The sequence below is a fragment of the Alligator sinensis genome, unplaced genomic scaffold (assembly GCF_000455745.1).
Source record: "Alligator sinensis unplaced genomic scaffold, ASM45574v1 scaffold47_2, whole genome shotgun sequence".
NCBI classification, from domain to species: Eukaryota; Metazoa; Chordata; order Crocodylia; family Alligatoridae; genus Alligator; species Alligator sinensis.
In genome coordinates this window covers 1,809,266-1,823,521 of record NW_005842150.1, presented here as the reverse complement: position 1 = coordinate 1,823,521, position 14,256 = coordinate 1,809,266, and the positions used below count along the sequence as shown (strand labels likewise).

The 14,256-nt window shown below is 41.2% G+C and overlaps 1 protein-coding gene across 2 annotated transcripts in view; it reads left to right on the top strand.

The window, feature by feature from the left end:
• UNC79 (unc-79 homolog, NALCN channel complex subunit) overlaps nt 1-14,256 on the top strand; it is a 180,364-nt gene that overhangs the window by 134,771 nt on the left and 31,337 nt on the right. For both annotated transcript variants that reach the window (XM_025206315.1, XM_006025493.2), the window contains 2 exons: nt 279-389; nt 8,622-8,726. In XM_025206315.1, the coding sequence (XP_025062100.1) occupies nt 279-389; nt 8,622-8,726 (216 nt within the window). The remainder of the gene's footprint in view (nt 1-278; nt 390-8,621; nt 8,727-14,256) is intronic.

Sequence of the window (14,256 nt, the reverse complement as noted above, 5' to 3'; positions counted from 1 at the left end):
CTGAATTAATTAAAGCCTTTCATTTGTAAGGACTCTAAAGTTCTGGTATCTAGAAAGTGCTGTTTTAAAGGTAAAAACTGGGCTTTTGATATTTTACTTCTAATTTGTCTTATAAGCTTGAAGACACGTGTCAGAATAACCCACTGGCTGGAATGGGGGTACACTGAAACCACATATCCTCTGAGCTAAAAATAATTAAAGCATTTCAAAATTTGAACACTGTTCATTTTGCTGAATGAGCCAGTTATTGATTTTTCTAAAATTATGTTTCATTGCAGTCTCTTCTGGAGCCATTTTCAAAATTACTGAGCTTTGTCATTCAGAATGCTGTCTTCACTCTGGCCTACCTGGTGGAACTGTGTGGTTTATGCTACCGTGCCTTCACTAAGGTAATAATGACATAATATTTTTCATTAAAGACCAATGAAAACAGGATAGAGAAAACTATTACTTCCCTCAAGTGGGAAATGCATAAGTAAAAACTGAAATCAGTGTTAAACTGCAGTCATGTCAGCAGGTTTTGCCAGTTAGTAATTATGTTGATTCATTGCCTATCAATGATATTAACTTTCATACTCCTGGCTGCAGACACAATAAAGGGAACCTGCTGGAAAGGCTGTGCTTAGTAATTCTCAATGATGTACCTTTATAACTTTGAAATTTTTCCACAGGTATAGCTCATGACTGGTATTTGTGCATTATTTAAAAACATGAGTTGAATTAAGAAAAGATAGCCCATATGTAAATAGGTTCAGTCACACAGCACATGTAGTCAACATCTAGATGTTTTGCATGTTTCATAGGCTGACCGCATGTTGGAAAGCAATGTGTAGAAGGAGATTATATGGGCTGAGAGAATGTCATGGCAGTGCATGGGTGGCACCTTTGGCTTTACTGCTGTCTTCCTGTGGCACATTATAGTGTTTGAGGGGTTTTGTTATTGGATGATTTATGACTGATTTGTGAGAGGGGCAAGATTGGAGGCTCTTGTAGATCTGTTTGGGAAAATGTTTATTATATCATTGCTCAGAATTGCAGGGGCCTGGTCTTGATGACCAAGGCAGTGCCCTCCAGCCCTTTGTTTTTAGGAAGTTGCCTTCCAAACTCTGTTTCTGCTTTTTCCTATATACATCACTTAAGCTTTTAGTTGTGCTTCAGTTACTATATGTGTCAAAAGGAGATGATAATATGTGCCCCCCTGTGATAAGCTATTTGAGATCTTTGGATGCAAGTAGTGGTAATTATATACACAAATAATAATAACAGTGTGTGAATGGATTTTATATTGGCTAGTGACAAGAGGATGCACAACACACAAACAGCAGAGAAGAGTCAAACATTTGAGCAGATCCATACACTAAATCAAATAGATTATTTAAGGAAAAACCCACAAGCCGTAGCCACTCTTAGACTAGACAGTTTCTCAGCTTAGTCAGTATAGCATACAATAATTAATAATTAAGAGATCTTTTCCTAGATAAATAGTTAAATTTTTCAATAATTATTACATGCATACAACATATATATTAGGAATGACTTCTGTAGTCATGAGAATAAAGCTATCCCTTGAAAAGGCATGCAGCAACCATAATAAAGACAGAAGTTCCCTGGCTAAAAAATAAGAAAAGTCATTTTATCAGAGGTGGTGACAGGTATTTGGAATTCTTCCATAACCCTGAGCTGAACTCCCACAACAAAAGGTATCTTTAATAACTCCAAGCAGACAGTGCCTTATTTTATTTCTCATGTGAAAAATAGATCTCAACAAGGAGTAAAACCTACATCTCGGAAGACCTTCCTGCTCATTAGAAATAACTATGGCTTGGTGAATGATAGATTTATCAGTTTGTAGCTCAAACTTAAATCAAAAAGTGGTTTGACTCAATTTACAAATTGACAAAACTGCAGTTTTGACAGATGTCCTTGAAAATATTTCTTTTGAGTCCTGAAATTCTTTCAACAATGTTATGTGTCTTACACAGTACAGAAAAATGCTTATGTGAGATGAGCAGGGGCTAAACAGACTCAAGGGTATGGAGTCTGAACCCAGCCCAACTCAAATTTTTTGTATAACTTAGCAAGATGTTTGAGTTCTCCATGCTCCCTGTCTGTAGTTTGAGAGCAGTAGGTGTGTGTGCATGACACTTTAAAGTGGGCTAAATGCTTTTGCACCACTTTAATGGTATCGGTGTTTGCACACCTCAGCGGCATATTGCACATCAATTCCAGCTGCTGTAGGAAATTCAGCAGCGTAATGCACCTTAAATGGCTCGGGGCACAGCAAACTAAAACTCCTTTGAGGAGTTTTAGTTTGCTGGCCCTACAGCCATGGAGCGAAGCACCGGGGTCCATGCAGCTCCATAGCTCTGCGGGAAGCCCTGCAGGCAGCCTGGCAGCAGCCTGGGAAAGCAGCTCCACACAACAAAAGCGGCGATCCTGATCTGCCCCCTGGAGCCTGCCTGAGCTGTGCTTCCCTCCATGACTGTGGTGCCCCTGGGACTGCCCAAGCTGGGTGCCTGTGGGCAGGTGCTGCCTGGGAGTGGGGGGCCACGGCTGCCATGGAGGGAAGCACCAGTCCTCTCCCCCACTTCCCCCCACAGCGCAGGGACTGCTCTGCCTCTGGCAGCTCACCCTCCCCTCCCCACTGGAGAGGCAGGTAAGTCAGCAGGGTGTGTGCATGACACAGGGGTTTAATCAGCCCTAAATTGAAGCGGTGTTTTTTAAAACACACCGCTTCAATTTAGGGCCCCTGTTTTATCTACTCGTGCCCAGTCTTACTTCCCTACCTCCTGGAGGCTGAATTTAGATTTCCAGAAATGAATGCTACCAGTTCCTAACCTTTCTTAAAATGAGACACTGTCTGAAAAACTCTGACATCTCAGAATAATTCCTGGCACTGTCAACAGAGTGAACAGAAGCCATTTTGGGCATGTTTTTACTACAGTTTGTGAAGGGATATGAGTCTAGATGTGGGTGTATGGACTTGCTGAGCCTGTTGTAGAGAATGCTGCACTCAAGTCATCATTATGTAGGTGCTATAGTTACATGGGTTTGTTGCCTGGATTTTGGGTGCATCTTAGATTTTGACCTTTTTTTTTAGTTTTATAGTTTATTTTCATGAATGAAGGTAGGCTTTATACACAGGGGCAAACTCTCTTTGTAATAGGGGTAAGAAAACAGAGAGTTCCTGAACTTGCAATTGGCATCCATTGTTTTGAGTTGGTGACCTTGAAGGTATTTTATTTGCCCCCTGCAATGGACAGCCATCTGCTCAATTCACCTTGCTGAGAGCCTGTCATACAGGTGATAATTTCAAGTACATTTCCCAAAATCATGTTTTTTGTTGTGCCCACAGTAAAGGTTTACCAGAAATCTACAAACCTCTGGCTACCTAGAAGCATGCTGGAAAGGCATCTTCTAGTGCTGTCCACAGTGAGATGAGTACTGCAGAAATGGAGAAAGCTAGATGGAATGAAGCCAAATGTCATCCCAGTACTTCTGGTGTACAGGAAGCAAGTGGGAATCGGGTAGATAAAAAGGCTAGAAAATATAGGCCTGGGGAATTGTAGTATGGCACTGGAGGATTATTCAAACCCAAGCTCTGGTACCTAGGCTTTCACTACTTCCTTACTGAAAAGTAAGTGGGCCATCGCCTGACTTAAAATGAAACTTCAGGTCTAACCTATATTCCTGGAAAGGTAAACAAACATGGGTTCAAAACACATAAACTCAGACATCAGGGTTTTGTGTGAAGATGGTGTGTGGTGAAAGCCAGATAAGAGCCTAGGTTGAGTTAGCAGTGGAGGCATAGCCTTTGTTTTTGGACCTTGTTTGTACATAAAGCAAAGGTTGGAATGTCTGAAATACCCAGGTGCCCTCAGACAAACTCATCTTCTGTTATTTCAATCAAGTTCTTGTTCTGATATAGCACTTGGATAGCATTTTTTCCTTCTATGTTTCCTGGACATGAGCTACAAAAATAGATTGACAACTTTACTGGAAACAGTAAGCCTGAATTATATCACTTTGTGAAAATTCCTTCTTGAATTTGCTAATGCAGCCTAGTGACCCAGAATAGGATCATTAGCAAATATTCTGCTGCAATTTATACCCAGAGAGCGCTTCATTTAGTAGAACTCCATGCCACATTATCTTTGTTATTGTTGAGAGTTTAATATAAGTGTGTACTAGAAATATCAAAATTATGATGGCTCCTGAAGAACATTTAGTATTTTGTGTTCTTCTATAATGAAAATCTCTATAGTGTAACTGTCACAGGGCACTAAAGTGTCTGCTTCTTTAAGAGCAGAAACTGCCTAGGCAGAGGGCCCTAGGAGCCAGGCAGAACCCTCACAGGTGCAGGTTACTGTGGCAGCAGGATAATAAGGGAATTGACCTGCACCCAGTCAGCTGACCAGAAGAAGACAGGGTTCTGGGCACATATAAACCTCAGGGCTGAGGCCAGCAGAGGTTAGCTTTCTGGCAGCAGCCAGGGGAGGGAGTCTGCAGAGAAGAATTGCCCAGAAATGCTGTGTCTGCCTGATATACTGCACATGGGGCTCCAGGAGCTCACCAGGTACCCTGGCCTACGAGGCACTTAATGCTGGGGGGGGAGTTTGACTCTTTTAAAGGGACAGAGTGTACCCTGAACTGGTTGTATTATGTTATAGCCCAGGGATTCATATTTTGGTTGCTGGTTATAAACCGGTGGACCAGGCCGAGGCTATTGGGAAGAAGGAGGCCTCATTGGGGCCACATTGTGGTGTGGAGACCCCAGCACCAGCAGGCACAGCGCCAGGGGATGCAGAGACAAAGGGGCTGCGGAGAGCCCAACACCAGCATAGGCATAGAGACAGGGCTGCGGAAAGCCAGTGACAAAAGGGAGGCTGAGCTACATCAAGGCCTCAGAGGGACAATGTTTAAATACCATCAGCGAGGCTTGGGGTATGGTAAAGGGATGGTTTTGGAGCCACGCATCTAGCCCATAAGGCTGAGGGTGTCCCATGAGGCATCCATTTTGAGTGGGACCCAAAAGGGGTCCAAGAACCCACAGGGTTCAGTGGGGTCCATCAGAACCGTGTCCAAACACAAACTCAAGGGCAGCCTCCCTATTTATTATAATTGCCAGCAAGATGTGGCAGACGAGAAAAAGGGTGCCCATTGGGCAAGATTGGCATAGTCACGGAGCCCTAGGGGCATCACGGCCATCCCTGGGGACCCCATCCCATGATAGTAATGGACTAATGTTTCTGAATAGATACCATACATAACTGTTCTAGCAGGAATATAATTTTTGAACCTTGACAGTATTCAGATTCATGTGCTCATGTTGCAGCTTTGTTTTGTCTGCTGGAACCAACCATATCAGCACAACCTGCAAATATATTATGGAGCAGTATGTACTTGCCTTTCCAATAAGCACTGCATTCTCCTATAGGAGTTTAGAGGTCAGTGCCACTGATGCAGTCACCCTTTTTTATCTCCGATATTTTCATAATTCCCTTCGCAGGAATATCTCAATTTCTCTTGTCTTTTTGTGTCCAGAAACTCACATCAATCTCATGTTTCCTTATCTGACTTTGTTTTCCAGGTGGCGAATTTGATTTCAGTGCCTATGGTATTCTCAGTTGAGAATAGCTTTGCTTCTGTGGATTGCAATCTGAGTATCTTTAATTTGCCTGTCAATCTCAAGAGGACTTTAATTTTACATTCTTATCTCTTACAGCTGCTGAAGTTTGAACCCTAATTTAGTTTCTTGCTAACATTCATTGGGCTTTTATTAAGTAACAACAATATAGCATTGAATTAGACGTGATATCACTTTGCTATTGAAATTTTTTGAGCAAACTTACAGTAGGTCCAGTTCTTCAGCTGAGGTAATTTAATGTAGCTACACTCAGAAGAGTCTCCCAAAATCTATTCGTATTTCTATTCTATTAAAGAACTGAATGAGATGATGATTTTTGTCTGAGTTTGGGTCCTCAGTATTAGTGACTAGCAAACCTCCAGAGTGTTCATACCTCTAATACTTCAAGGGTCTGCTCTAGACAGCGTATCTTACACAGATGCATTCAGTTTTTTTTAGAGCGAGCTTTCACTGTGCAGTGCTGAGTAGGGCTAAATTCTAGTCTTATTTATACCAGTTTTATATTGATGTGACTGCTCTGGACCTTATTTTCAGTTGCATTGTTCTGTGAAGGGTCCTTTAAATCCATGTAATGTCTACCACCAGAATGATGTAAAGGGGACTTGGTGGGAATTGGAAGCTGGCCCACTGCCTTCAGCGGAGTTACTCCTGATTTATACCAGAGTCCATGAGAGCAGAATCAGGCCCATTCACCTTTGAAGTCAAATGTCTAGGAACTCTTATCCTTTATCTAAGGTATCAGTAAATCACTCAATATCTGAGCAAACATTTATTTTTCACTGCTGTGCTCCCTCTCTAATACTGGGGAGGAACAGAGGAGACTTATTTATTTAAAATATACATTTTCAAATGACAGGAGTTCTCTGCAGACAACTCGCCTAATTTGCATTTCATCCACCGATCTTAATGCACTTTACAAACATTGAGCGCTGAAGTATGGCTGGAGCATGATGTGCTCTGAGTAAAGGGGCAGGCTTTAGTTATATCATCCTTTGAGCAACTCAGAAGGGAAACTGTGATTCACTCTATTAGGTGGGTTCCTCCCTCTACACTATTTAAACAGCTGATTGTGCTGAGTGTAGACCCAAGCATAGCACATACTGCCCAGAACACTGGTGCCTCTATTTTCCTAGCAATCTTAGGGGTTTTTCTGCTGTGTCCATTATACTCAAATGCCCTCTGTATAAGATCAGCCCCACTTAAAGTTTCTGGACCACTGAGTCTGCTTTCTTTTCATAGTAAAATCTTGGGTTGGGTATTTTTATTCATTTGTGATGGCTGACTTTTTTGCTACAGATTTTCTTTTCTAAATATTCCTAGTAGCAGCAATGGTGATTTGTCATTGGGGTGACATTTGGGTAGATGAAGGTAGATGCTGTGTACAGTGTGGTGGAGTATATTGCTAAAATCTCATCTATTGAAAATATGCTGTGTCATGGAAATCTAAGGGTAGACTCCTATTTTGCTGTATGCAGCCAAATGGCACTTACCCAACTGTGTAACTTCTAGGGTTGTGCGAAGCTTTGATCGCTAATTCGATTCAGCAGAGAGTCAGCCCGATTTCAGTGGCCAAATCTCTGAATCCAAATCAAATCAGGAGACACTTTAATTTCTCTGAATTGATTCGGAACACTCTGAATCGATTCAGAAAGATTCGATGATTCAGACATAGACACAGCTTTAAATGTTTTTTCTACATACCTCTAGGTAGCAGGAGGCTCGTGAATGCTGCGATGCTGGGGCAGATGGAGTGTCCTATGGGAGCACGGGGGGCTCCCCAGCATGCTCAGCAGCAGACCTGGAAGTGGACGAGAAGCACTTCCAGTCCACTTCCAGGTCTGTGGGGGAGCGCACTGGGGGCCCCCCACCTCTCCACCCCAGCTTGGCGACTGGTGCCTCCTGGATCTGGGGGTGCACCCAGGGTCCCCCCATGGCTGATTGCCAAGCCAGGAGGGAGGGACATGGGGGGAGGGGGCCCATGTAATCCCCCACAGACCTGGAAGTGGACCGAAAGGCCCCCCTGCGCTCCTGTGGGACGCTCCATCTGCCCTACCATCTCAGCATTCATGAGCTGTGCCTGGTACCTCGAGGTATGTAGAAAAAAAATTTAAAGCTTTGCCTATTGCTGAATCGCTGATTCTCTGAATCAGCATCAACTCTTCAGATTTGGATTTGGTCAAATTGAATCAGGGACAGTGATCCAAATCAACAAATCAAATCGCTCTCCCCGATTTGGCCTGAATCTGAATCTGAGTTGAATGTGGCCCATATTGCACACCCCTAGTAACTGTTGTCTTTGGCACTTCTGCCTAGTGAGCATTTACTGCATGTGGAGTGAGCATTGCAAAGCTACTGAGCATTTGCAGCAGGCTGCCCTCTAGCTGGGCGGGTACACAGCTCCATACATGTATATTGTGGCAAGCATAAGGGCCAAAGTTGCGGTCAGGCAGAACAAACCAAAAACTGACTAGTGGGGAGGGTAGAGGTGAAGGTATGACAGGGCAGCTTCTGGGAATTATCATGTATCTGGTTTAAATGTGTTCATGTTGTAACAATGCTGCATGTCTCTGTTTACCTCACTGGCTTGTAGAGCGTGGGGAGAGGGGAGAAGGGGTTAAGGGAGACTGGAGACAGAGCTGTCTTGCCTACCTGATGGGATGCACTTCCAACAACAACTGTGTTTTGCATATAAAATATGCACACATTGATATATGGCCTTCCACCAGTTAAAAAATGAGTCTTTCCATTGACTTCAAAAAGCTTTGGAATGGGACCATAGAAGTATACAAATGAAGGGTCACTTATTTCTTTTCTGTGATACAAAGCCAAAAGTACATTTCTGTGATTTTCTTTTATTCTCTCTCAACTGTTTATAATGAATTAAAAACAAATTTGGCAGGTGACTAATTTTCTGCTGCAGTATTTGATGTCAGGAATTTCTAGAACCTTTCAGGATATTTTCCCTGTGTTTTAGGAAAGGGATAAGTTCTACCTGACCCGAAGTGTCATCCTGGAGTTACTGCAAGCACTGAAGTTAAAATCCCCCTTACCAGATACAAACCTGCTGCTGCTGGTACAGGTAAGTAAATATGCTTTTCAAAGTCTTCCATGCTATCCAGGGGTTGTGAGTATTAAAGTCCCAATTCAGCAAAATGCCTAAGAAGTGTTTCAAAAAAGAACCTGACAAGGAAAAGTTAAACCTACACTTCCACTAAAGGCGTTAAAAACTAAGGATTATATTTGCAAATTGTGCTTATATTTGGATACCTGACTCAATATGTAAGCACCTAAGTGACCCAGTTTTCAAAAGTGCTGATGACTCACAGTACCTTTGCTTATGTCCTGGTCTACATACTACATCCCAAAGGAGCTGCAGTTATAGATGTGTCTTAGGGTTCATATCATAGCTCTCTAGCCAGTCAGGCGGTAGTCCTAGAGCAAGAAGAACTAGTTGGAGTAGAGTAAAGATCCCATTTCTTTTTTCTGAGAAGCAGCAAAGTTGCTTCTGGTCCATGAAGGATCTTCTCACTGAGAGGATTCTTTTAGCAAAGGATATACCAGGTGGCATGTCTGCTCCCCTTACCATGCTTCTGGCCCAAGGCAAAATTTTAGCTGAGATTTTTCAAAGAAGCCTAAGGGCAGTAGACATTTAAATCCTACTGAAGGTCAGTGCGAGGTGGTTGGTCTCTTGGGCTAGGTGCAAACATTTAAAAATCTTGAGACAGAATTGATCTAAGTCACGTGGTTTTCTGTAAGCAGCTTAGTTTAGATCAGTACTGATCTGAACACATATTCACCCCTTCATGGGGAGCAAATCTTAAATCTTAGTTTTGCCATTTTAAAACCAGTTTTGTGTGCCAAATTTCTGTTCTGTTATGGGTCTACATCAGTTTCCAATCACTTATACTGGTAAAAGTGTAATGTCTGTACCTGGCCTCAGGCTTCTTTGAAACCCCCCAGTTTTAATAATAATAATAAAATAATAATAATAATAATAATAATAACCTCTCCTACCTGTTCAGGTGACAAAATTGGAGGTGAGCCTGAGTTATAAGATGCAAGTTTGGGGCTTGGAGTTCCCGAGAATTCCAGGCTGACTGAGAGCTCCATTGCCCTTACCAGACTCACTCTATAAACAATTTTTAAGGAGTCCTGTGATTCCAAACTGGGAAAAACAAGCCATCAAGCAGTGGCCATTCTTTTGAGGACCAGCAGTTTTGAACATGGCTGGTTGGCAGTACAGCTTCCTGCACTGTGCAGTTGGCTTGTCATTGTTTGCATTCAGTAGCTTAAAAAAGACAAGGAATCAGCATAAAAGTGACTCTTATGGTCCAAGCAGTCTGAGCTCTGTTAATGTCCTCCTTGGGTCATTTCCAGTCTGCCTTGCATCACAGCATTTCCCCCCTTAATGTGGCCAGTGCTATGTCTTAACATATGTTATTATGAGCTGATCCTCTTGTGAGTACTGGTACATTAGTCATAGAAAATAAGCAGTTGCCACTTGACTGAAAAATAACATTGACAGTTTAAATTATATAGCAGTTAGAACGACTCTGAAAACAGTTATTATAACATCAGGGAAGGAAAATGAAAAAAAAAATTTTTTTTGGGTGTAGGAGCACAAAGGCGATTTTAATTAAAAAAATCAGAATTGCTTTAATTAAAAAAATCACAAAATTATTTTTAAGGCATGGATTTCTATTTTCAGTGTCAGTAAAAACTGCATTAGTAATTGTAAAGGTGAAGAGTGCATGACTCGGGGAATTATTATTGGGAGATAGGTTTCTTCAAAACACTGACTTAAATCCACACTGATGTATAGTGACCCAGGTTGTTACTAGCTGAGGGCTGCTCAGAGCATATGGCATGATTATGTGAGGTATGCAGTGCCCTCAGTGCCCCTTAGCTGCAGCGAACTTCCACTGAATTATAGACTATGCCATTCTTACTTTTCTGTACTGCTTCATGTATGTGGCTGTGGGTTTTAGCATGTAAATACTTTTTACCCTTTGGGAACTGGACAATCTTGTGTGAGGTTGACAACCAGTTATCTGAGTATCTGATCCAGTTCAATGCCGAAAGCTTAATGGGAGCTGGAAATTGAACCCAGAGCTGTTGGTTCCCTCCCATGGTCTAGCTACTAAACACAACTCTTTTATGTAGTGGAGAGAAGTAGAAAACCATTTCTAGGGCTTCCCAGCTAGCACTGTTCCTATACACTGCATTCACTTTGAGGGTAATGTAGGAAATCAGCTAAGAAAATCACAAATAATATAATTTTAGTTTTCCTTCAATATCTGTGAGTTGTTTCAGTTTGTCACACTACCCTGAGAAGCTCCTAGAGAATTCACATTCACTTGCAATATCTTATGTTCATAAAATCTGTAGCAGTGGTACTGCAAGACACATGGAAAAACAATTCACTTCCAAGAACCTTCCTTCAGAAGCCCCCTCCTCCCAAAGCTGTTAGCATGTGCATAATCCTCTCTGTGTGCAGTGCATATAGAAGACAGATTCAGTCAAGTTGATCAAGATAAAAAGGAGGGTAGAAGCACTTTATTTTAATGATGGATTGGGTGTGGGCTGGATAACAAAGGAATTCCTGGAGTACACATTTGACACCCACATTCACTTCAGATTACTCACTACCGTCAGGGTAACTGGTGACATAAACACTAAATGTGATGGGAATTATTTTACCAAACTTTATTAAAAGGGGAATGGGTAACCGTGGAGACAAATGATGCCTTGCTATGCTACAGATGCCCCTGGTAGGTTAGAAGAGAGACGGGCAGTCCCTTCCCCAGCACCCTCCCTGTGAGTGACTTCTGTAATGCATATGCTTGTGCTCTCCAGGGAAGTTGAACCCTCTGTAGGAGCCCCACACACGGCTCTGTGTACATCAATTAAGTCCCGCTTAAAAGGGCTTGGGGTGACCCATTGCACAGGGGTGAATGTCAACCTGACCTGAAGTGTGAGAGAGTCCATTCAGCTTAGCTGTACTATGCATTGCAGTCCAGAAACATTCAAACTAGATTCTGCTTGTCCATTGAATCAGAAAGGTGCTTTATGCTCTTGGTTTGTTTTTTTTAAAGGTGTTTAATTGATATATACACTAATTCACAAAACGCATTATTTCACCCCAGGGCTCTCGGTCCTTTGTGCTAATTAATAAGTTTTTATTGTAACAAAACTGAGGTTGATGCTAGGAGATGCTGAGTAGAAGTGGTGGAAATTTTTTATCTAAAATATTTTTTGAAGAGAAATACTGGTCTTGCCAATAAGATGGAATTCTCTGTAGAAAGATCCATTTTGAGGATTTTTTTCAGTTTTACATTGCAAATATAAAGTATCCAAACTCAGCAAGCCCCCAAGCATAGCTACTTTTCCCTGTTGTAGCTACATTTAAGCCAGTGACCAAATGCATATAATTGGGAGGGGTGGCCCTGTGCTTTGATGAAACCCTATTTGTGTGGATTTTTTTTCATGGAACACTAAACAAACAAGATGATCCCTCCCCGTCCCCCAACCAGAACATGAGAATTCCCAACCATCTCTAATGTGGAGCATTCCTATTGATTTTAATTGGCAGGCAACTCTTAGCACGATTTGCTTAGTACTTCTAAGGACTGGGTGCCAGCTTCTCCAGTATCTTCACTCCATTGTTTTTAAACAGAGGTTTCTTTAGCTGAAAGGTCCAGTGGTTCAGAAAAAAACTAATCTGCACTCTATATTCCCAACAGTAAATCTTAGAATTTGAAGGCTTCAATCTGGTCTGGAATTTACTGATTAATGTGTGTATTTGCTAGACTGTAGCATATTATTAATTTCATTTTGTTACTAATCTAACAGAAGAGCTTGCTAAGTTATTGATGTAGCTATAATCACATTGGCTCTTCACAAATGACTATTTACAGACTCAGAAAATGTTGGTTCAGATCCTTTAAATGCAGTTTCCCAAATTATAACATTTGTTCTCTAGATTCCTCAGGGTTGTATTGTTTTTCTTTTATTTTCCTGTTTTATTAGTTGCATATTGCTGTTGAAATTAATTAGTGCATATGAGTAATTATATTCTGGAAACTGATCACTTTAAAATTAATACAGGCATCTGTTTTAGGCTCTTGTAAATTCTTAGTTTGTGGGTTTATTTTCGAACGATCTTGTGACTTGTTTGGTCAACATACAAATTTTCTCCAACACAAGGTTCACTTACATCTTACCAGGAAACCAGTTGCCTTCTCAGTTTCCATACCCAGTCTTTAATTAGAAGATATTGGTCCAAGCCATTCATAGAGGAACTACTTTTTTAACCAGCATTGTGAATCCCAAGGTTTTAGCCTCTCCTTTTCTTACTAGTGTAAATTTGCAGTTACTTCATGGAAGGCAATGAGATGAGATTTGTGATAGCACCAAGGTCAATGCCCCTGGTGGTTTCCATAAGAGTCAGGCCTTGGTTTTATTTTTTTTCAGTTGACATGTATTTATTATTCCTTTTTAACAATAAAACCTTGGAGGTAGCACCCATGATGGGCCAGCTCTTCAATTAGCATAAAATGGCATAGTTCTATTGCTTCTGACTTACCTCATTGTAGTATCTCACCCTCTGAATAAAAGCATAATTCATATCTGTTATCTAAGATAAAGATTCCCTGGAAGGTATTTCTTGACAATAATGTTTTAGAACTCGGAGTATGAGTATGTGTAAAGATAAGGAGTAATGAATAAATGGTCTTGTCTGGGGTGGGGGAGTATATGTTGCATATTAGATATTTCTCCCACTCAAATTCAGCAGACAAGACTATTTATTCATTACTCTGCAACTTTATCTCCATTAGCAGACAACATTAGGAAGAGACACAACAGATATTTGCCTATTCCCCATACTTTAACAGTGTGACTTTTTTTTCATATGAGTGATGTTAAATCTGTTGCCAGTGGCATATTGATGCCTTGTGGTATTTGTAGGGAGTTGAGATGAATGACAGGAAGTGGAATTGAAAATGAGAAATGTTTCATTTTGAGCCTTCTTCTGGCTTATCCAACCTTTCTTCACTGCTGTGCTGCTCTGAGAGGATTTTCACAGCTGCAGGCCAGATGTGACAAAGGATAAGCTGAACAGCACTTAATTGCTCATTACAAACTTTATGGATGTTGTCAACCATTGTTGGTGTTTAAATTAATTTAGGTTATATAACCTGCCCTTTGAATGTGTTGCATGCTGTAAGTTAATACAATTTCAATGCAGCCTTTATAAGACAATAATATTTAAAGTAAGCAATGCTTCTCCTTAGCAAGACCGTCCACTTAAATAGATTTGAAATACCTGGCCAGAGTCAGGGTTTGGGTGACCTTGTCTGAACATTACCCTAAACATATTGATTTCTCTTTGTGCTGTTTACCTTTCAAGAACAGACTTCTAAGTCTGATGCATGAGTGTTCCTAAGTTCTTGGTATGTAATATGAAGATTCTTGTTGAAATATATTATAAGAAGGTGTAAGTTATGAGTGGCTAGAAATGATGCTTCTAGCACCATAGGGGACCTTAGGGACAAGAGGTAGGACAATCAATAATAACCATGATACTAAACCTGTGCGCTACATTACTG